Source organism: Anarrhichthys ocellatus, unplaced genomic scaffold, assembly GCF_004355925.1.
Source record: "Anarrhichthys ocellatus isolate YVR2014 unplaced genomic scaffold, GSC_Weel_1.0 scaffold29, whole genome shotgun sequence".
Classification (NCBI taxonomy): Eukaryota; Metazoa; Chordata; class Actinopteri; order Perciformes; family Anarhichadidae; genus Anarrhichthys; species Anarrhichthys ocellatus.
This window is the reverse complement of record NW_022280059.1, coordinates 5,246,847-5,270,361: the sequence shown is the minus strand read 5'-3', so window position 1 is coordinate 5,270,361 and position 23,515 is coordinate 5,246,847. Positions and strand designations below refer to the sequence as shown.

The 23,515-nt window shown below is 42.0% G+C and overlaps 1 protein-coding gene across 9 annotated transcripts in view; it reads left to right on the top strand.

The window, feature by feature from the left end:
• The window catches only part of robo1 (roundabout, axon guidance receptor, homolog 1 (Drosophila)), a 229,307-nt gene extending 209,719 nt beyond the window's left edge, over window positions 1-19,588 (top strand). For 5 of the 9 annotated variants that reach the window (XM_031863467.1, XM_031863462.1, XM_031863461.1 and 2 more), the window contains 13 exons: window positions 1,112-1,312; window positions 4,290-4,316; window positions 5,891-5,933; window positions 7,656-7,810; window positions 9,790-10,176; window positions 10,894-11,016; window positions 12,151-12,340; window positions 12,580-12,810; window positions 13,507-14,006; window positions 14,110-14,271; window positions 16,969-17,244; window positions 17,334-17,527; window positions 18,364-19,588. In XM_031863467.1, the coding sequence (XP_031719327.1) occupies window positions 1,112-1,312; window positions 4,290-4,316; window positions 5,891-5,933; window positions 7,656-7,810; window positions 9,790-10,176; window positions 10,894-11,016; window positions 12,151-12,340; window positions 12,580-12,810; window positions 13,507-14,006; window positions 14,110-14,271; window positions 16,969-17,244; window positions 17,334-17,527; window positions 18,364-18,378 (2,504 nt within the window). In that variant the 3' untranslated portion in view covers window positions 18,379-19,588. The remainder of the gene's footprint in view (window positions 1-1,111; window positions 1,313-4,289; window positions 4,317-5,890; window positions 5,934-7,655; window positions 7,811-9,789; window positions 10,177-10,893; window positions 11,017-12,150; window positions 12,341-12,579; window positions 12,811-13,506; window positions 14,007-14,109; window positions 14,272-16,968; window positions 17,245-17,333; window positions 17,528-18,363) is intronic. The other 4 variants (XM_031863469.1, XM_031863465.1, XM_031863464.1 and 1 more) reach the window with 1 other exon arrangement.
• The last annotated feature ends 3,927 nt before the right edge of the window (window positions 19,589-23,515 follow it).

The following is a 23,515-nucleotide window of genomic DNA, read 5'->3' as shown; positions in this document are numbered from 1 at the left end:
GGAACAATGTGCCTCGGGGATCAGCGCTTCACCCGAATGCATTTGTCACACTCTGAGCTTGTGCGCGTCATCCCAGCCTAGATACCTGTACAGTCCCTTGTGGGCTGCTTAGTCACATTGGCAGACAGAGCCACAAATTGGGAAGACAGAGGAGTGAGAAGAGAGGCAGCGGAATGGAGACACGGACTGAGACAAAGACAGACGGAGGGATATGGAGAGGCAAAGGCAGGGAGCTGGTTTTGTCTGGGAAGTGTTTTTGCCTCTGGCTTAGAGAGTTGGTGGAGAAGAGTGACTACAACATGAAAGGCTTGAGCAAAAGAGATGAAGACAAAGTAACACAAACATGAAGAAATTTCAGAATAACGGGGGTTGGGGCAACCCGAAGAAGTCTTTCATGTATCACGCACGAGGGAGAAGCACAGAGAGAATAGACGGATGAGAAAAACAGACCGAACGAGTTGTTGTGAGCAGCCGTTCAGACTGTGCCTTAACACAGTGCATTTCACAGTAGAAACAGCTTTGAGGCGTTCACACCTCGGTTTTCACAGATGTGCCCAAGTTTGCTAATTACTGTATTTGAGGATGATCTCATTGGATTTATTTATGTGATTATGAATCCACCATTGCTCGGTGTAAGTGATGCCTCTCTGTGTTTTCCTATCCGGCTCCATCAGGCTTGTGTGGCACACAGGCTCTGTTTGAATGTCTTTGGTTGCTTTCGTCTGCTCACCTGCCATTGTTGACTGGGATTTGAGATGAAAGCCTTTTGAATAATAGAGAGAAACGACTCCATTTCCACAACCCAGCCTCATACCCACCCACTGCTGCTGAGAAGAACAATCTTTTTGTGCATCAGGAGAAGGAAGAATGTTCATATTTATGTACTGTGCTGACTCCATTTGTTTCAAATATACTTTCTCTATTTCAGGCTTTTCCACTTCGTTTGAGTTTTAGGTTTTAAATAATATTTCTTTCCCTCTTTTCTCTTGTTTTTCACATTCCTAAATCCCCTCTTTTCACTTGTGCTATCCAATTTTGTACCACCAAATGTACCTTTTTTTTCTATCCTTTCTAATCCTGCTTTCACATCTCCTCCATTCCCTATCCTCAGATGCGTCTGGGCGAATGACAGAGACCGTGGACCAGCAGAACCCCCTATCCCAGCAGATTTCAGATGTGGTCAAGCAGCCGGCCTTCATAGCAGGCATAGGAGCCGCTTGCTGGATCATCCTCATGGTCTTCAGCATCTGGTTGTACAGACACCGAAAGAAGAGGAATGGCCTCTCCAGCAGCTATGCAGGCATACGCAAGGGTCAGTACATAAGTGCAACAGTACACGTTTTACGCTATCAGGAATATCTACTTCAATTTCTGATTTTCAGTGCTGGTTTGGGGTAACATGAGGTTTAGTTACTTGCGAAATTTGGTGAGAAAATGCAATGCAATATTTATTTGTGTGGTACTGTGTTTATTTCTGTTTAAAAACAATCTCGTCCATCTTCTGCATCTTCCCAAATGCTGCCAACCTACCTCACATCCTGCCTGTCACACACAGAGAGATGTCTTTGTAGAGTGCCTGAGGTGAAGTCTAACCAAAAGTCCAACAGTGCGCTTTAGGATGTGATGTGAGCCCCCGCTGAGAGTCCTGCATGAAGACATCTTTTATTCCTTTTTCATACTTCTGTCACACTGATTCTGCAAGGGCATGTGAAGAGTGTTTTCAGTAAAGTACATTTTGAGGTCCAACAACTCCGCTTTTAGCAACTCCCCTCTGACTGTGCTGGGAAAGAGAGAATGTCTTACCATAATACCTCTTTATCAAGGACATGCTGACATTTGCACATGCTTGAAGTACTCTCACTGTCCTTTTAGAGAGGGGCCTTTTGATATGGAGGAGTTGAGCATTTAGCAATCTAGTGTCTACTTACCATATGTTTAGAAACATCCAAGAATCACTACCCGCGCTGCATTTCAACCTTCTAGAGTAGCCACAGTGTAACCCAGTCGGTTTGTACCTGACTTGAGTCAAAGTGACAGGGCTCATGACATGCCCAACCTCTGCCCACAATAGTTAGAGTATAAAGAGAGCTATTAGCCTTTCTTTCTGAGTCTCATTTAAGTGTGGGCTGGCTTAATGTGTGGCCTTGGGCTGTGCAGCTGCTGCCTGTGAGCGCTACCTGCGCCGTCTTTACTCCTGGGCTCAGGTTTACTGCTGACTGCAAGGGTTAGAGGAGATCCGCCCTTCAACCCTGAGACGCACACAGACAATGTGCTAATCTGTGGCTGTTATACAGAAAACACAGTGAATCCACTGCAGTCATGCTAACAGTGGGGGTTGTGAGTCATGTGAAAGTGAGAGACACCTCAGCTAAGCTTTTCCTTAAGCACTGTGGTCTTTCATAATTTGTACACTTATATATGGTCTTTAATGGTCACAACTGTGGCTTTCTATATTTTGGTATGAAAAAGATATTGTTTTGAACTTCTTATGAAAGACCAATATGACATTTCAAATGATGTCTTGATTTTATTGTATTTTCTGATAACACACTAATGCCTATATGTTGTTGGATGTTGTTGTTTGGTTCCAGAGTTAGTGTTGCTATGGGAAGAAATGATGTGCAATCTGAGATTTCCTCATCCAAGCTAATAGCCTCAGAGACGATACCAATATTCTTTTAACCAAAGTAACTTACAAACAGGGGTTCTTCAGAGGCAATGCGCCGATACAGAATAGTAACTTTGAAGGCTTTGAGTGACAGTATTGATCTGTGGCCAGGCGGCAGAGAAGACTGTAGGCCGATGTTACCCTCTGACTCTCTGTGATTCTATATGCTGATGTTAACTCCCATAAACTCACAAAGCTCTTCAGGGGCACAGTAGGCAGACATGCCCCCCTCCTTCTTCTCCTCCTCCTCCTGCACCCAGACCACAAGAGGCCACGGTCTTTGTTGGAACTGGTTACTAAGAATGTTTTGAAAGGAGTATAATTGCAACCACATGAAGCAACAATCTGCACTCGGGGTGAAATTGTCTGAATTGAGACTTGTGTATGTGTGCATCTGCTACAGTGCATGCTTGTGTTGCCTCTATCGATATTCAAATTTGTCAACTTTAAAAAATGTTAAATAGCTTTTTTTCTTATTTCCCTGCCAATGATTATCATGTAAACCCTATGGTGCTCATGTGTTGACATACTGTATTGTATTACACATTTTATTATGACTGCTGTAGAAATCCTCAAAAACAATCTTGTAACTGAAATACTCCAAACGCATCAGCTAAAAAAAAAAAAAGCCTGAGATTACAGTCACCAAATTATTACTCAACGAAGACGCATTGCTCAGTAAAAGCTTCGTCTACTCCGGGATTGAACATCTTACACATTCTTGTGTAAGAATTGATCCCGGTTCATGTATTTCAATCACGTTTGCATTTCTCACAGATGTTTTGTCTTCCGAGTGTTGGTCTGTTCCTTCATCAAAGGCATTCATCAAACAGATAACAGCCATCCAACTGCTCATATCTGAAGACTAGTTTGAGCATCAAGAAGAGAGATTCAGACATGATAGGATGCTTGTGGCATTTAGAGGACATTTGTTGGCGCAGGTTCTGTATGAATGAATTGTTTGAGGACATGAAAATGTGACAGCAGCGTCTTTCATCTCAGTTGTCTCATTCTGTAGGTTGAAGACAGACAGCAACATTTCTACGATGCACATATTTAAGGCAGCGTACTGGATGTCTACTAGCATGGTGCAATGTTGCATCAACGGCAATCCATACTTTAGCTTCCTTTACTTCTTCAAAGAGGGCAGCAACAAACTAAGTGCATTTTATAAAAGATACCCACAACCCAAACTCGCCATGATTCTGAATCTGCCTATTTTATGTTACTCTTTTGCACATGGGCCCCTTTCATGCCAAAGTGTAAGTAATTGAGCTGTATGTGTGATGATGTGAGTGTTAGAGATGGCAACAGATATCTCCCCAGTGTGTGACCCCTGCCCAGCAGGCCTCTGACAGTCTGAGCCGGGATTTGAACCAGCAGCTGGCTCAACACTCACTTTCCCCCCCCGGTTTGGGTCCAGGGATGTCTGCAGGGATCAAAGACTAGGGGCCAGCGAGTAGCGTGTGAATGCAGGCTAAAATACTTTGTGGATTTGTGTACTTTCAAAGAAACTATGTGGTGATGAAGCCTATACATTAAGTCCCAGGAACTTATTCCGGACGGTGCTGACGCACAATAAATCAATGCTTTATTTTCTTTATTTTTTCTGTCCCTACAGTGCCATCCTTTACTTTCACACCAACAGGTAAGCACTTTCTTACTTTTTTTTTACTTTATATACAATATGGGATGTCTACTTTTATTCATTTACTGCACAGTACACGAGCAACAACCTTTTCAATACATATGTGAAACACTCATTTTAATGGCCAGAGCAGCCTCATTCCTAATAGATTCGAGCCGTTTACTGTAGAAAAGAAAGCGAGGGGACACTCGGTCAGCACCAAGAAATAACGAGTCAAAAATGGGCACAGTTTAGAGATCTACCTGCTAGAAATAAATGTTCCACCAAATGCTTGGGTCGTGTCAGAGCGTAATGCTTCTAGAGAGGCAGGCCACACTACTGAGAGGCTGTTAAAACTAGTGGTTACTTGATCAAAGTGCTGCTGGCAACTTCATAGGGGATTTAAGAGAATGACACACCACCAGCACTCCAACATACCAATTAGATAGGCTGCAGTAGCGGAGCTAAGGAGGTTATCTTTGAATTGAAGTGACACAGTGTAAAATAGATAAAAGAAAAGCTCTCTGTGCCTCTCTATCTTTCTTTCTCTCTCTCCGCGTGTTTGTATTTACAGTCCTCCTTTTTCTTCCACTCGTGGACTTTCATCCCTCTGAAGTTCTTTGTTCCCTAGAGGTGTGTCAGGGGTGTTGGCAGTGCTTAGTGCAATGGTGAATGTGAAACAGTGAATGGGTGAGAGGAAGTAAAGGTGAGAGAAGGAGAGTGAGAGAGACAATGTTGTACAGTTTGTGTTTGTGGTATGGCTGATCCTGTCTGTGCAGAGGTCACATATAAACAGTAGCAGTGTTGTTCCTGACTGCCTCGAGGCTTGCAATCAGGTAGAATCATTGCAGTCGCAAGCTTATTTTTTTGATCTGCTGGAAATCTTTCAGGTGAAACCCACTCCTTGATTGTGTGGTTAGGTTTCTGTCTCTTTAAGAAGAAAACAAATCCCTGTGCTGGTAGCCGGTGTGAAACCAGGATGTCACAGTGCCTTACGCTGCAATTTTAATCTTGAATTAGATTGTGATACTTTGGTTTGCATTAGAGAGAGCTAATCTAAGAACTCCTCTGTCTGCATGCAAAGGGCCAAAGCCACACTTCCTGTTTTGAAAATGAGACAGAATCAACACAGCTAAGGCCCGACCTCCTCCTCTTCCACCTCCACTCCTCTCAGGGAAAAGATTGGAATTCAAGTTGGAAGTTTATCTCTCCTTCACACACCGGCAGCTTAGAGCTCCTTGAAAGAGTCCAACTTTCAGTGCGCAGAGCTTCAAACATACTGAACCCAAGCCAGACAACCAAAGAGCTCTGCATCTCTGTTCTTCATAAGCCTCTTACATATCCTCCTCCTGTTTCTGTTGCTGTACGTGTGTGTGACTCAGCTGAAATTATGCCACACACACACTCATTTACATTCTCACTTAAACTGATACAACAACTCATACTTGTGAAAAAGTAGCATTCCCATCATCGCTCACAAAACGGACTATTCATAATCAATATTAATAATTGGACCTTCTATGACGATGGCAAAGATGCTAATGTGATGACAGTAGCAATAAATCATGTCGGTAACTTGTTTTCTCTCTTTTCAGTGGCATATCAGAGAGGAGGAGAAGGTGTAAGCAGCGCTGGAAGGTAAGAGTTTATTTATTGTTTTGAGAAAGAGTCTGTTTAGTAATATTTTAAATACTAACCACATTTTGGGAAATTGAACGAGGATGGTAAAGCTCCTGAACAGATGAGTAGGGTTGGGCAAGTGTACTTCTTTCCAACGAACACTAGGGGGAGTGCTGTGACTTTCTTAAGCAGCAGAGAGCTGAGGAGGGGTAAGGAGGTGCATTAAATATGTTATGATAGCAGGAACAAAGCCCCATGTAGTCTGCCAGGAGCCCATCCTCATCCTATATGGTGGAGAGCCACATCCAACCACAAGGCTGTGCCATAGCTTCACCCTAAAACATGAATGGAGATGCATGCACACACACATAGCAGTAACGGCACACCTCTTCGTGTTGTGGAATGGTGCATTGTGCACAAACACTGACATCTGAGACTGTGCGCATGGCAAACACTGCATCAACTTGCTACCACATGTTTACATATAGCGGGGAAATAGTGAAAATTGAGTATGCAGACAAAAAGAGGAAATATGTATTTAATTGTTGCCCTGTCTTTACTGAGAGTACATAATCTACACAGCACTGACTGTAAGTGTACATGAGTGTGCGTGTTGTTCATGTGTGAATAAATAGTTAGCTTGGAGCCATCAGCAGTAAATCCATATTCATTATATTATCCAGCTCTATGATTGAATCCCATATGCAGCATGGCTGTGTCGGCTCTGCACAAAGACAATGGCCATTCAATATCAACACACAACTGCCGGGGTGATTGAGGAGCTATTGTGAGATTGTATTTGGCTGTGCAAGACAAATGTGTTCATTACCCAAAATGAATCCAAGAAATGAGTCATTTGAGAGGGAACGAGGAAGCGTAATTCAATGCTAATTCAGTGTTGGAATATGCAAACTGGAAGTAATACTGTGGGCATTTGAATACTGAAACATGGTATATGGCCCTGGTAGAGTAGCCTGCATTCCCTTTGTATGCTAGATTGATTCATTTCATGAGCAATAGAAGGCTATTTATTCCCAGCCACTTTTAACACTCAGTGGTTGGCCTGAGGTCATGTTGTACAGTAGAATCCAGTTGAACAAGTGATCTTGTATTGTATTGGGAATAAAGCCGAAGAAAGGGGAGCAAGGCATGGAAACAATAGAGACGGATGGCCAGGCGATGACGTGAAGGACTGGTCCGCCTGGGTTTCTCTTCTGGTGCTCCAGTTTCCTTCTGTATAGCTAAACAAAGTTTTTTGTTTTTTAAATGACAGAGATGTTTTGTGACATCATAGAATCTACTCAGGGAGCATTTGCGGTTCACTGGCTGTTCAGGACGCACATTTCGCAACATTGGGAGTGAATTTTATCTGGTTGTCTAATCCAGGCAGTTCGCTAATGCTCGTGAGGGCTTAGGGAAAGTGTCATCGGCTCTGTGCAAGTCAAGCACACACAATCTATTTAGCTGGGCTTTTTTCTAATGTGCTCCCCGGGCCTTTGTGTGTGTGTCTGTGTGTCTGTGTGTGTGTGTGTTTGTGTTTGTGTGTTTGTCTGTGGCTAAAAGGCAAAAAGTAGTAAAGCTGGATGTTTCCTATTGTCAGCTGCTGGATAAATAAATTCCACATAATCTCTTTCAAATCTTGTGCTACTGTGGGTGTTTCAGTTCATTCACATAAATGTTGTTGTGGTGTTGGCTTAGTCTCTTACTATTGTTAACCATTTAGTCCCATTTATTTTACAGGCCTGGTTTGCTAAACATTGGGGAATCTGCCACTCAGCCCTGGCTGGCAGACACATGGCCCAACTCCTGCTCCAACCACAAAGACTGCAGCATCAACTGCTGCACTGCAGGCAATGGCAACAGCGACAGCAACTTGGCAACGTACAGCCGCCCAGGTATGTGGTGCCGACACTTCCGTACGTAGGAGACAACCAAAATAAACACTCCCTCAAACGCAATGATGCAGTCCTTGACAAAATAACGGTGGAGATAACAAATGTAGGAGCTGGGGGAATCCACGGTGCAAAAGGAAGCAAAATCGGATATCTGGGTTACCTCCCTGGAGAGTTGTTCTGTGTATCTCTCCTTTCTATAGCTTTCCACAAGAAAAAGACCTGAAGAAATATTAGGATTAAGAGAGGCTGTGTGCTTGTGTATTTGATTTATCTGAGGTTAAAGTAGAGCTGTTTTAGGCAGGAAATAAAAGGAGCACACTGAGAGGGGCTTATGGCTCTACTCTGTTGCTAATCGAATTGCTCTGCTGATTTCCATACTGTTGTTATAGCCGGTAATGTAATTTCCCTTAAGTGCTCAGTTATTTAAGAAATGTGCAGCGGGCAAAGAGGTCAAGGCTGGACTGCAGACGGTGGCCAGAAGCAGAGGAAGAGAGAATGATAGAGGGAGAAGTGTGCACCTGGAAGACCAGATGGGATGGGGGGAGAAAGGAGTGATGACGAATGCGTATATGCTAAAACATACACTGAAATGTATGAGTGGAGGTGGAGAGCGAGAATGTAGGATAGGTGGAGAGGAAATAAGGGAAAGCGACTGATGGAACACCACCAGGTGGCCTTTTGTTTATTCAGCACTAGTGTAGTTGTCAAAAAAAGGGAGCAAATGCGGCCTCAAAATCGTATACACTATTACTATACAATATACAATACTGTATCTCACACACACACACACACACAAGGTGACCTATCACATCAAAGGGAGCAGAGTAAAACTTGTAGCCAAAAACGTCAGCGTGGATGACACAGGACTTAGTTATTCATTTTCAGCTGTGACCCAAGTCTTAAACAACCCTTTCCTTGGAAACTTGGACTGTAATGAAATGCTTTATGTTCTAAATTAGGCACTTTGGGACTGTGCCTTTAAGGGCAGACCATAATTCCTGTCCAGCTGTTCTGCCTAATATCCATCCAGCCATTCAATAGTTTCTGCCTGCTTCAAACCTTTCCCAATGAGGATTAATAATTCATTTAGTCGACATAGTCATCAAGTTTAGTTTTTCCTTTGTGCTAATCAGCCGTCTGTGGTTGAAGTATTCCAGCCTACCTTAACATGGTGTAAGATGTTTAACAGGCTAAAGGCAGCTCTCACTCTTCGCATGACACCCCGCTGTATGACACTAAGGAGCTTGCCAGACGCATGCTTTGTGTGTGTGCCAAACTAAACTCTGTGAACATTAAGAGGATCACTGACTAGGTGACAGTGCAAAGAAATAGGACTTAATGTCCCTTTATCTCAGCCATAGGGGCGCCTTCACACATCAACCTTTGAAGTGTTGAACTGTTCCGTGCTGCTGAAATGTGAGGCGCGTGGCGCGAGCGGCGTGCACCTACGGCCGGCCTTGGTATTTACTGCAAGGCTGGCTCTTAGATCTGCTGGAGGATTTGAATATTTTATGAGCCAGAGAAAATTGGATCTGTCAGTGGCGCTGTGCTTTTACTGCGAGCCTCATTCCAGGTCTTTGATACAGACATGTCTTTCTGTCCCTCTCAATGAGCAAAGATGCTCCCACCGTCAGATGGAAAATAACACCCAGATGACACCCACATTGTGTCATGGATGAGACTGAGCGAGAAAGGTGTTATACCACCTGTGTCAGTCACCTAAAGTAGATCATCATTTGATTTGGCAAATATAACAGAGACTATAAACGGAAATATGAAAAAATGTCTCTCTAGTGTCCCTCTTTCCAAAGCTTGAAATTATTATGTAAATGTGTTTGCTTTCCTCAAATAAATGCTTTGATCTCGACGGTAGATCAGAAGATGCCCTATTGTTTCAAACTTTCACCAAACTGGCATACTGCTCCTAAGCTAATCAGCTTTAGACGAGATTGACTAAATAACCTCCTCATGTTCTCCAGCCGACTGCATCGCCAATTATAACAACCAGATGGAAAACAAGCAGACCAACCTCATGGTGCCAGATTCAGGAGTCTATGGAGACGTTGACTTGTCCAACAAGATCAATGAGATGAAGACCTTTAACAGCCCAAACCTGAAAGATGGCCGCTTTGTGGGTCCAGGGGGCCAGCCGACACCGTACGCCACCACCCAGCTCATCCAGTCCTCCATCATGGGCAACAACGTTAACTCAGACAGAGGAACCGGAGGGAGTGGAGGAGGACTCCTGGGTGGAGGGGAGATGAATGAAAAACACTGCTGGAAGCCCCCCTCAGTTCAGCAGCAGAAACAAGAAATGGCCTCCCAGCTACAGTACAACATCATGGAGCAAAACAAGCTGAACAAGGGTGAGTGTGTGGAATACTCAGCAGCCATGGTTAAAGAGGTCATCTCCAAGCCATGAACTTCCTCCACTTGATTTTCCCCTCTGTCTTCTCCTCTCTCCCGGCTCATCCAGCTTCACTGTGGAAGCCTGTAGAAGAGTTCCACGCTCATATTTTCCTCGGTTCTGTCTCTCGCTCGTTTTCAGTCAACATCACTCTTTATTTCTGCCTCTCTGTATGGCATTCATGTAACCCTTCATCATCCGCCATGCAATCATGTTCAATCTTTGCCATTAAATGTGGGCCAGGCCTGAATTGCTGTCGTCATGTGGTATCCGGGTTTTCTTTTTGTGTTGAAGGCAGGTGTGAGTGTTTATCTTTGGTGTCAGATTTCTAAAGGACAGACAAAGATATTTAACCGCTTTGAACGAAGCTATCATCACCTTATTGTACCTGCAGAAGGGAACCACATCTGGTGTGATAGTTTTGAGATTTTTTTTTTGCAGATGTTGCATGTGTTCACCTACTCACCTGAAAATGATAAAGCATGAACTGCATGCCTCTTGTTGTGTGTAAAAGAATTTCACTTTGCCATTGCGAAATGGTTTTGTTCTACCGATGAAATACCATCCTTCATTTCCTTATTCATTAAAAGTGGATGCTTTGCTTGCAAGTTTCTGAGTTGGCAAAATGTCTGCCTGGGGCCGTACTAACTATACACTCCATTCTTCCCACCTTCAGACCGCTACAGAGGAGGGGACAGCCCTAGCCCTATGCCAGCCACCATCCCCTACAACCAGGCCCATGACATTCACACTGGAGGCTCCTACAACAGCTCCGACCGAGGCAGCAGTAGTACCTCCGGTAAGAAAGTTATGGCAAAGGAAAAAGCAGAACAACTTTTTAGTGAAATAATGACTTTCAATGACGTTTTCGAGGACATACTATACTATGACATTTTATGACTTTATTATTAACATACTATATTATGACCTATTTAACCTAATTTAATTTAACTGCCAAATTTTCCCAGCTTATTGTTATTCTGAACCATATAATCACACACAACCCCCGGCTCTATTTGAAAATCCCAGTATTGCTCAAAAGCAATAAATCACTTTGAGATGCTAATAATGCATGCTTTTAAATGGTAATTTGATTGATTTCCATGTCAGCTTACATTGAAGAGAAATTGAAAGGGAGATGCCTTCAGAAAGTGGAAAATTGCAGAACAAAAAGAGAAGTGGAAACTGATAACAATGACTCCAAACAAAGACATGAGCACAATGCCAGGCATTTGCTCGTTGTTCCTTTTGTTTTCTGGGTGCAACGTCATCCAAGGGATGTTTAAAACAAATTTGATAAAAGGAGCCTTTTTTTAAAAAATTAATTCTGTTTTGTTTCTCAGTTTCTCCTTTAATTGGCTCTACTTTAATTCCAGTATGGAGAAGCCTAATTTCATCAGGGCCTCAATGTCTGTCTGCGGACAAGGACAAATGATAACACATTGCAGACGGCACGCAACACTGCCACCTTAATGCCATGTATCCATTCTGATATTGCGTTTGAAGTTCAAGCCATTAAGGAGAAGCCTTTAGTGCTCGCTGCACCTCACAGCTCATTGGTTCACAATTCTAATAGTTTGGTATTAATTGGGCCCCTTCCTCCTACCTTTCCTCTTGGTACTTGCTAACACTGCTGTAGGGAAATGGCTGTGTTTTATAGTATTTCCCATCATTTATTAGCTGAGAGGTATGTGTGCACACTTGCATAAAAGTGGAGGGTTAGCATTAGCCTTTGCACTCTTGCATGTAAAATGATCTTTTCTTTGTCAGCCAGTCGTGTTAATGTATTTTAACTGCTGTCAATTCCTTGCTCATTACCTTGCGATTTCTTCAACATTAATAATTGATGTGCTTTTCAGAGACAGAGTGAATATAAGTATGTGTGTCTGCAGGTGTCTTGCGACTGACAGTGTTTTTTTTCATTTTTGAGCAGGGAGTCAGGGTCAGAAGAAGGGAGTGCGCACCCCCAAACTACCCAAACAGAGCACAATGAATTGGGCTGACCTTTTGCCCCCTCCCCCTGCAAACCCACCCCCAAGTCGGAGCACAGAGGAGTACTCCCTGTCGATGGAAGAAAGGTGGGACATGTCTGCACAGACACAAAGACACAGACGAGCTGACAGGCATGCACACACTATTTAAATACGAGTTCATTCTTCTCGCCTTTTCTGTCGTTTCTCGCCTCCATTGGAAGCATTTGCCCCAAGGGTTTCCTATCCATTAGTGCTAGGCTCTTGTCAAACCTTGATAGAAGGGTGCCATGAATATTCAGTTTGTTTTCCTGGCTTCAGTATATGAAAACATTCGTTATTTTTGTGTGAGTGATATCACGGTAACGATGCTTGTTTCCCTCGGTTGGCAGCTGTGAACCAGACATGCAGTGCCCCATGCCCCCCTCTCACATGTACCTGCAGCCTGATGAGCTGGAGGAGGAAGAGGAGATGGAGAGGGGGCCCACTCCTCCCATCCGAGGGGCAGCCTCTTCACCTGCAGCTGTATCTTACAGTCACCAGTCCACAGCCACTCTCACCCCCTCACCCCAGGAGGAGATGCAGCCAATGCTCCAGGACGCACTTGACAGCCATGAACGCAGGTACACCTGTGTGATGTCTACTAGCGAAACAAGCAGCAACAGGAGAGTGTAACGGTGTAAAGGTTTTCAGGGAATTTATCAATTATTTGAAGCCTCAAAGAGAATCACAATCTCCCAAGTATTTGAAATTCACAACTCTTTTTATGTTTTAGCTCATTAATTCCAAAGCCTGTATTGAACAGAGCTCGTGGCCATTTTTCAAAAGCAGATCTTAGATTTTAGATTGATTTCTTACATTCTTGGGAGCCATTTGTTTCAGCTCATTTCAGTACAGTACATAAATCGACTTGCAATGGTTTGATTGTTTGAAATAACAAAGACATCAGTCTAAATATTAATATTTGTCCAAGTAATATTTTTTTTTTGTGGTAAACCAGCTGTGAGCAGGAATTCATCCTTGTTAGTGCTCAAATAAATGAAGACACCATAAATTCACGATTAAGCTGCCAAACTAAATAATAATTTACATCATTGTTAGCATTTTTTTTATTGCTTATTATCTGGTTCTGAAAGAGCACAATATTGCTACAAACTCGCAAACATTTGCTGAGGTGTACTTCAGAAAATCATCAGAATGAATTTAAATTACATGTGATTTGCAGTTTGGTCCCATGATGCTGGTATATTTTACTTTTTATACATAATATATCCATTCATGACGGGTTTCTGATACTGCATGTTTCTTACCTGTTGCAGGCGCCACACTGTGAGCCCCCCAGCCCCTCCAAGGCCCCTCTCTCCTTCACACACGTATGGGTACATCACCAGCCCATTGGCCTTGGACACTGATGGTATGGAGGAGGAGGATGATATATTGGAGGAAGAGGAAGAGGAGGGTGACGAGACAGATGCAGAGGTGGCCAAGATGCACTACCACCACACACACCCCCACACACACCCCCACCATCCCCAGATGCACCCTCGAAGGTTGCTGCTACGAGGGCTTGAACAGACGCCCGCGTCCAGCATGGGCGACCTGGAGAGCTCGGTGACCGGCTCCATGATCAACGGATGGGGATCCGCTTCTGAAGAGGATAATGTCTCTTCAGGGAGGTCCAGTGCCGTCAGCTCATCAGACGGATCATTCTTCACTGATGCTGACTTCGCTCAAGCGGTTGCTGCAGCTGCAGAGTATTCAGGCGTCAGGGTGGCCAAATATCCCAACACACTGGGTCCCGAAGTTGGAGGAGCTTCTGGTAGGTTTTATTATATAGTCGCCACATCCACAAGAAACGATACTGCGAAAAAATATAAGGAACAGTAAAGCAAACTAAACTATCCCTTTGTTGCTTTTCTCAGCACGAAAATACCAAATAAACCCGCCAAGCCACCGCCCTGGTAGCCCAGTGTCCACAGACAGTAACATGAGTATGGCAGCTGTACACAGGAGGCCTCCTAAGAAGCAGAAACAGCATCCTGCAGGTCATCCAGGAAACCAGCGACGTGAACCCTATAATGAAGGTACACATGAATAACTTGCAGTATTAACAAAAACACAATAATTAGGATTTCAAACTATTTTCAAAAAGGAAGATACTCATGTGGGATATGTATCGCATGTTATTGTAGATTTCTACCCGGATAATTAATATCAAGTGAGCTACTCTGTTGCTACAAATATAACTTGTGTATTTCTATGTAAACTTCCTGTTCAGGCCTGAAGTTTAATTTATAGAAAATAGTCTCAATTTATGTTGTGGCCTATAATATTGGTCTGACTGTGATTTGAAATATTGCAACTATCATCTACTAACTAACTCTTAAGTTGGTAATGGGTATGAACAGGGTTGTCTGTAAAGGTACGAATGACTTAATACAGCCAACAGACTAATAGAGAGATAGACACAAAATAGTTAAGCTGTATCCCACAAGCACACAGATGGCCAGTTTGTATCAATGACTCTGCCTCCATTCCCTCTACAGATATGGGAGGGAAAATGCAGTTTAGTGTGATGTAGTGTCCGTAAATGACTGAGTTTGGATGTGCCACGAGCCAGAGTTTTTATCATCTTCTCTCATGTGTTTATGCACACGCATACATGGCATTGCTCCTAATCTGTGCAGTGCCGAACAGATCGGGCGAGTAGCGGGCTGGAGGCCAGGGCCATGGCGGGGAGGAGTGGAGGGGGGTGTTGTCTCAGGGGAGCTCTGCCCAGCTTGGCTGTGCTGACACTGGGATGTCTCTCCACTCTAGCCACTAATGAAATTGATCCAGGTGCTGTGGCTCATACTGAAGTGCCACCTTTTACTCGGTCGGAGTCGAACATAAGCTAAACGGGGGCTAAATACCGGAGCAGCTGTACACAGAAGGAAGAGCTTTAACCTTGTTAAGTAAAAGAGCAATTTACTTTTTACAGCATCATTCTTTACAACAAACAGCCTACCAGTGGGGGAAAAAACACTTTTTCTGCCCGTTTCCTCTCGGCTTTGATGTATGGAAATATCTTCTTTTTTTATTTATTCATCACCACACAATCACTCCGTGTGTACAGTATGTGCTGTCCCAGAGATGGCTCTCCTCTTAGTGTCAGGTGTCCTTGAGTGTTGGAAGCGCTTGACAGGGAGATTTAATATCCAACTCACTGGGAGCCAGACCAGCTATATCACTGCACAAAATCCAACCCCCCCCCCACCCTAAACCTCCGCCTCCTGCCATCGTCCTTATATCCTGGCTTCTTCCCCATTCGCTGCCCCTCCCTGTGAAATGATCTCTCCATCCCATTCTACTCGCTCCTCTTCTCCCAATCTCCCCTCTCCTCCATCTTTGTTTGAGCAGTGAGGGGGCGGACTGACAGCTCTGCAGCTCTGTCTGTCTACCAGTTCTCCTGCTGATTACATTTGATCTGAATGGATTGTTTTTCATTTGGAGGTTATATAACCCCCCCCCCCCACCCAACATTCTGTAGTCTGGAAGGCTGGTGCTGAGATGAAGGAAGGGGGTTTCATTTAGTTAAGGACAGTAAAGAAATAAAACCCTGACATTGTTTGTAATGCACACACTGTGTGTTTCTATAATTTGTTTGTTTTCGTCTCTTTACCTTTCCATGTACTCTAGACTGAGACTACTATCCAGACAGCCTTACCTACTCATTTCACCCTCGTTTGCACAGTGGATGCAGATGCTCCAAAGTTATATTCCCCCACGTGATTCATATTGTATTTGACTCTAATGCCTTTGTCTACCTCCTCTCTGTACTTAACCCTTTCCTGTCTCTCTTGATCTGTCTCAGCCTTGTCTGCTTAATACACCCTCCTTGGCAAGCCCAGAGACACTTTTCAGACCTGAGCCCTGTCCTCGCAGATATTCACTCATAAATCTAACGGGCGCTCTGCTCTTCCCTAGTAGTGAGGCATATCTCACAGACTGTGGCATTGATCGGACTGAGGCATGACTCAGGAGGCAAGAGAGATATTAAAAAAAACTGCAGACGCCTATCTGCTGTATGATATTGACTGCCCCCTTTTGTATTCAAGAGTGGATGGAGGTGTAGGATAATCAAAGGAGTGTATTGAAGCTGCCTGATTGTACCAACAAGACATCATCTGCCCCTTCTCCACAATCTTAAAAAGTCTAAGGTTGCTTTCCAAATGAAAGCAAGGTGTAAGATTTGCCACGTGATACGTTTATTAGCTTTCTAATCCTGTGTGGATTATGAGCGTGGTTGCTGACAAACCCATCCTTCAGGTCAGAAGCTGAAAAGCCATTGATCGCAGGCAGAAAAGGCTTTTTTCTCTGCATTTTGTTTAGCTGGCAGTGTGATGTGTGAGAGGCCGGGTGGCCCACTGGCCGGCCTCGTATGAATAATGGCTCAAGGACAAGCAGCATTGATTCATTGACGGGGGAGTTTCGAGCAGGTCAGAGAGCCAGCTGCTGACCGTCACGCTCACCTCTTCCTCCTCTTCTGCCTCTCACTCAAATCTCATAAATATCTATCCAGATTCGGCCTCTCTAATGCCATCTGTTCTGTTTACTGTCTGTACAGAGGAGTTTCTGTTCGGCATAGCTCTGTGTACACACACTGCAGCTGTGTTTGTATATCACCTTGCAGGTCCGAGACATCTGAGTGAAAGATGATACACACTAAAGTTTCAGAACTTAAAAAAAAAAAATGTTGATGTCTGTGGTTAATGTTCTTTCTTCCTGTGTTTATCCTTCAGGTCTCCCACCTCCGCCAATCCCACCTCCAGCAGTGCTCAAGTCTCCTACACACCCCTCCAAGGCAGTCCTAGAGGGCCGGGGAGTGATTTCACCCAAAGCAGGGGAGGTTCGAGACAAGAGAGGAGGAACGGGGGGTTATCGGCCCAGAGAGGGCTCGGACCCCAGAAACACCTCATCTGAACGCAAAGATGCTCAAGAGAGACAAAAGACTGCTCATGGAGGGAAAGGGAATAAACATGAGGGTAGCACCGCCAACAGGGCACGGCAACACCCAGGTACAACAACAAGAACAATGTGAGGGTTTCCCTCGATGCAATGTGCAGTGTTTTCGAGAATTCCTCCGACAACTTTTCTTTGTCCCTAGGTTCCGAGGACATTCTGCCCTATAGCCGACCCCAGTTCCCCACAGTCAACAGCCCCCGGGACCCAAGCTCTTCCAGCTCCATGTCCTCGAGGGGCTCAGGGGGTCGGCGAAGAGGAGAAGGAGGCCGCAGGAACCCTGCAGACATGGGCCTTAACACCGCGGGGGCCTTCCAACCAGGAGATGAAGAGCTTGAGGTAAACATTACAAAGTAGTGTAGGTGATGAAAATGTAATGTCGTAAAAATGTCATAAAAAGTTAGGGTATAGGTCGTCATAAATCCATAGTATAGAATCTCATACTATAGTAGGTCATGTCAAAAAAAAAAAATCACAGAATAGTATGTCGTAAAAATGTCAACGTAAAGTATGTCATAAAAAATAGTGGTATTGTAAGTTGCCAGGATATCACGAAATAAGTTATAATATATTTTTTTTTTTTCATGAAAATGTAAAAAAAAGTCTGAGTATTGGTTTTCATCAAAAAGTCATATTATAGCATGTCATAAAGATGTATTAAACAAAGTTGCAGTATAATATGTTGTTAAAATGTAATAAAGTCACATTATAGAATGTCATCGAAAATTTGTTTTCGATGACATTGTTGTCAAATGTTGTCAAATGTCAGAATAGTATATCATAAACACCGTTTAAGTACACAGGCTATCACTCAACAGATCACACCAATACCGATATTTCAGAGTTTAAAAAATACCATAATAAAAATTACACATTAATAATCTCGATACAGATCACTTAGATTTCATTTTTAAAGATTATGACCAAGATACAGACGGTACAAACGTATTTTACATTGTAAAACAAGTATTACATTGTTTTCTGTTGTCCAACTATGTAATCTAATACGTGATGTTTCTAAATGACCTCAAACCCAGTTACACATTCTATACTGCAATGTCTTGTTACTTACTGGCTTATATGTACAGAGATATATTTGCAGTACGCCGACATCAATATATCGCTCTAGCTATGAAAGATGGATGTCAACAAAAATGTTTTTTTTTTTCACCTAGATGGCAGAAAGCTGAAGAACAGACGAGGAACTGTCCTGACTTTTCCAAGAGTGGATTACCATTGTTTCTCTTACAATTTTAAATATCTCAGTAATTCACCATCATGTTGGCTGCCATTATGCTGTACATCAGTAGTGTTTCTTTACATCTGGAAAACAGACCAATGGTTTTTTTTCTACCTTATCATTTTCTATGTCCATTCAAAAAAAAAAAAAGGAAAGCGTGTCTGAAGATAAGAGTGCATTCAAAACAAAATACGCAGTAGTATATTTACGTTTAATTCCAATGCAATATGGAGTGAAATCTTACTCCAGACATTGACATGACTCTGTTTGCCTCGACAAGAGCTTTGGAGAGCCCATACAGTCAGTTGTTACTGTAATACAACAGCTGCAAGCAGAGAGGGGTGGACTGTGTGTAAATATACGTGTATACATGTCTTCTTGTTTTACCCTCTGTGGTACCTCAAATTTGTCTTCCTTTTTTATTTTGTGAATTCTAATTTTATTATGCCAGTAAATATAATTATTATTTTATCATTTCCATCCATGTTGTAAATTGCTATATTATTTAGCTGCCCCAAGAAAGTGCCACTTTGGGATTTTTCTTTTCTTTTCTTTTGTATTTTGTAATGCACTGTTATGTTTCGTGTTGATGTCAATGTTTGTTATTTGTTTTACTTTGGTTTTAAAAGCACAATCACTAAACTTTATTTTAAACCATTCTATCTATTAACCTTTTTGTCTTACTGGAGGAAAACAGGTGTGACAAAAAAGTCTAGTTAATCCTGATGATGATGATGTAGGTTAAGGTTGCTGTTTACGAAGGCTGGGCTTGAAAGGAGACTCCTTGCGTCGTGATTGACTCCCTCTCCAGTTCTGATGCTAGCTCAAGTGTTGAAAGACAGTTAATGTGAGTCATAGCTGCAATGTATATATCTTTTCGCATTGACCATAAACTCAGCTATTGCACATTAATCGAAATGGTTATGTTGTCTACTAATGCACTTAAACACATGTCAAATACAGGAAATAAGAGTCACTTTGGGAATCTGGAGAGGTTGTAATTGGACAAGAAGAGTCTCTTTTCTTGATAAGGCAGTGGTAATGGACCCTTGTTTTTAAGGAGGAAGGGTGCTATTGTTTATTCATAGGACATCTGCAAGCATTTGTTTCGTAAAGCAAAAAAGAAGTAATAAAAAAAGATGAATAAAAAATTCAAACTATACATGTTCCTGTGGTATTGTGTCAACCTGAGAGGATAAGGACTGTCTCTTTTTCTTAATGTTAATTAACCTGTCAACAAAAAAAAAAAAGTTATAAAAACGCATAGGTTGTCGTGCATTGGCGAGGCTCTACAGCAACTGTTATGTTCAACAATTACAGATGTGTTTATCATTAATTCATCACATGCACCTGACCACAACAGGGATATCACCCCCGATGCTTGTTCTTAACCCAAAAAAGTCATGACTAGTATTTTTATATGGAAAAATCCATATTATTGTATGTTGAAAAAGTAATATATGTCATAGTATTGTATGTCGAAAAAAAGTCGGTGTGAAAGGTCGAAAAAAATCAAAAAGACATACTGTAGTATGACAAAAAAGTCACATGTCCAGAAATGTCATAAAATATGTATAGTATGTCAAAAATGTCAGTAGCCTACAGTATGTTGAAACAATTTCATAGTATAGTATTTTGAAAAAAGTCCTAAAAACAGTGATAGTATAATATGTCTAAAAAAGTGAGAAAAGTCAGTATTTTAAAAAAGTCTTAGTACGCAATGTCGAAAAACGTCATAGTACAGTATGCTGAAAAAAGTCATAATGTATTGTTAGTACCATTAGCTGAAAGCTAAGGTTGACTAAAATGATTCATCAAATGCATACACTTTTTCTAAACCATGCCATGAATGCACTGGGAAACCCAGTACATAAATACATTCGTAGATACATCCTCAATCACCTGTTTGCATAGCAATACTTGCGTCTGCTCTGCCAGGCATTAGAGCTGTCAACAAAAAGGACAAATAAGTAGTCATTTTACAAGTTGTGTTGGATCAGCGAGGCACAACAACAATGCTAGAGCAGCTGTTATGTGCAACCATTACAGGGAGATATAGCTATTCATAGGGCCTGTATCACTAAATCATGCCATGTATCTGTACCTGTGGTATCCAATCCTATTTCACCTTTCAAACAATCAATGATCTTTATGTCACTAATATCAAAATAGACTTACAATTAATGCATGGGAAAAAGTATTTATACATGCACATATGGCCCTGTGACATTAAACATGGGGTTGACTATGTTCATGGTAATGAAAGAACACATTGCCAAGAGCAACCATGTGGCAAATCTGTATAGGCTTTGGCTACACATACAATGAAAAGGATATTTTCATTGTATTGTTGTGATTGGTTTACAATATACAAATATAGCAGGATAGTCATTTTTAACCATTCGAAAAAAACTTAACTACTTAAAAAAAATGTAATCTCAAACAATTAATTTTATGGTTATGGTACACAACACCAACATTTGTGGAGCTATGAAAAACGATTCATACAAGTTTACAAATACATTTGTTATAGCTTTAACTGAAAAGCATCACAATAAAGCTCAATGTCATTGCATCTATTGCATTCTAATTTGAAATCATCCTAGCTGGCCTCACCCGAGAGGACACGATGTACTTCAACAACCACAGTCAAGGAGAGAACTATCAATATCCTTGGCTCAGAGGCTAAACAGCCATTTCTGTTCTGTACAGTAGCTATTCAAATACATTACCCAATGCCAATTCCATCAGTGTTTGCCATTACTCACAATATCAGTATCCCATGTCATTCAGTAAAGGCATTTGGAGCCATCGAGGGACGCTAAACCCAACGGTGAAGGAATTATATTGAATTTGACAGACGTAGATTGCTGCCAATTAGGCGTAAGGAGGCTTCAATGAGGTTACATAAGAGAGCAAACACAGTACTCCTTATTTCCCATCACTCACACCGGTGGGCTGACTGCTGACGCGGCAAAACAAAATATCCATAAAATCAGAGGATGACACACAGAGTTCTAGACAGAAACTCATCCTAATTAGAGACCAGAATAAATGTGTTCCAGTTTATTACATCTAACCTGCCTACTGCTTGTTCTCACAGAAGCAATAACCTGGCCTATGGGAGTCTTTAATGTCAACCGCTGTCTGTCTGGCTTATTGGAACACCAGTGATGAAGAAAGAGAGATGCTTCCTCCCCTTTATACTTCCTCCTCCTGAGCCTCAAAGAACTGGAATGGAAGTTATGTTTTTACAAGCCAATGACTGGCTGCACAACTTAACATCCTGGAGCCTCGGGAGACCGACGGCTCCGAGTCCTCTGCTCAAAGCCACCAGAGCGATGACAGATTATATTTCCACTGAACTCATTTACTGCAACAATTGGTGGATATTCTTGTCCATTTAATTTGTGTTTTGACGTCAATTTTTAAATGTAAAAAAAATACAGGAATGTACAGATGTAATATCATCAGAAGCGTAAAATATTCTACAGCATTTCTACATCCGATATGCATCGTTATCTTTGGAAATGAAATGATGTAATTAGTGCCGACATTGGATGTTTACAGAGAAAATGTTTAAATAACAACATCAGTATAGTTCAGTATGTTTATTATGGTTTAGCGATGACACTGTGGTCTTAGAATTCTCACCCCCTCCTCCTCTGCTCTCTCTCAGCTTTTGGAGCTCCCTTCCCCCCTTCATTCCCCCAGGTGTTCGCTAATAAGCCCCTTTCTAAACAAGAACAAATTTGGAACAGAGGAGAGCATCCCCTTATGCCTCCATCCATCATTTTAATGAGTGGAGGTGTGTCGAGGCCCCACAATGAGATGCAGGTGATTAAGGACATTAAGCGGATACACTGGCTGCCAGGGTTATTCACCCCATAATGGCATGAATATGCACAATGAGGTTGGATGGTCTTTGGTCCGGTCCTTACAGTTACTCTACCTGTGTGCTCTAGGGAAGGCTCAGAAGTGTAGTGGCATGTCGACAGCATTAGAGCTGGGGGAAGGGGAATTGCAAATGGGGTTGTGTGTTGCATTTAGTACAATGATATTTTTTTCCTCCCTCACTTTGAAGGTTCTCGCATATAATGTGTGAAAAATACCTAGATTACTGTGCCGACAGGATATCAACACTTATAGTATACACCAACTGTAATGTTCAACAAGTGATTGGTAATAGAACTAAAACTATGAGTTGATTAATTAATTCACTGAAACCAATGATTACCCATCTATCTTAATAACTAATTACTTGTTTGAGTTGTTTCACAGTTGCCAGCCCTATAACTGAAGATTCAATGTTGTCCTCTGAAGATGGTAAAGTGAATATCTTTGGGTTTTGGACTATTGGTTGGACAAAAGAAGACATCACCTTGGGCTCTGGGAAATAGTGAGGGACATATTTAACAACTGTGACATTTAATAAACCAAACGATTAGATGATTAATTAGGAAGATAATTTGCAGATTAGTCGATCATGAAAATAAATGACTACAGCACTAACTGGTTGCAAAAATGTCTTTATGGACTGTTTGTAAAGTTGCATTTTTAGCACAAGTTATGACGATGTATACATATTGCTCTACTAAATTATAATAATACATGTACAATTGAATTAAGAAAAATGCCTTGCCAATAACTAATCCTTTGTTTCGCCGCAGTAAGCAATGTCTGTCAAACTGTAGATTAAGCCACAAAACTACACAAGCAGAAAGAGGTCTGGGTTAAAACTCGTATAATAATCTTAAACTTCAAAAGAACTAAGTGGACCACTGAATGCACTAAGAAGTCTTAAAAAGTAACACGTCTTTTTCTTAAGTACATTGTACAGGTTCTGAGCACTTAAAACAGCACCTGCACACAATCAGCTTCACCAACTTCCCATGAATGAATGAGTCTGATTTCTCAGAAAGAAGAACATTTGAAGACAACAGATTCACTCAGGATTTAATATACCAATGCAAGTATGCCTAATTACTCTGTATAGAAATAAACATGTACACATCTGTAATCCACAGTAACCCCAACTCCTCTTCAAGCATCCTTTTTCTTTATCCCTTCAAATGTTTCGGTTTATC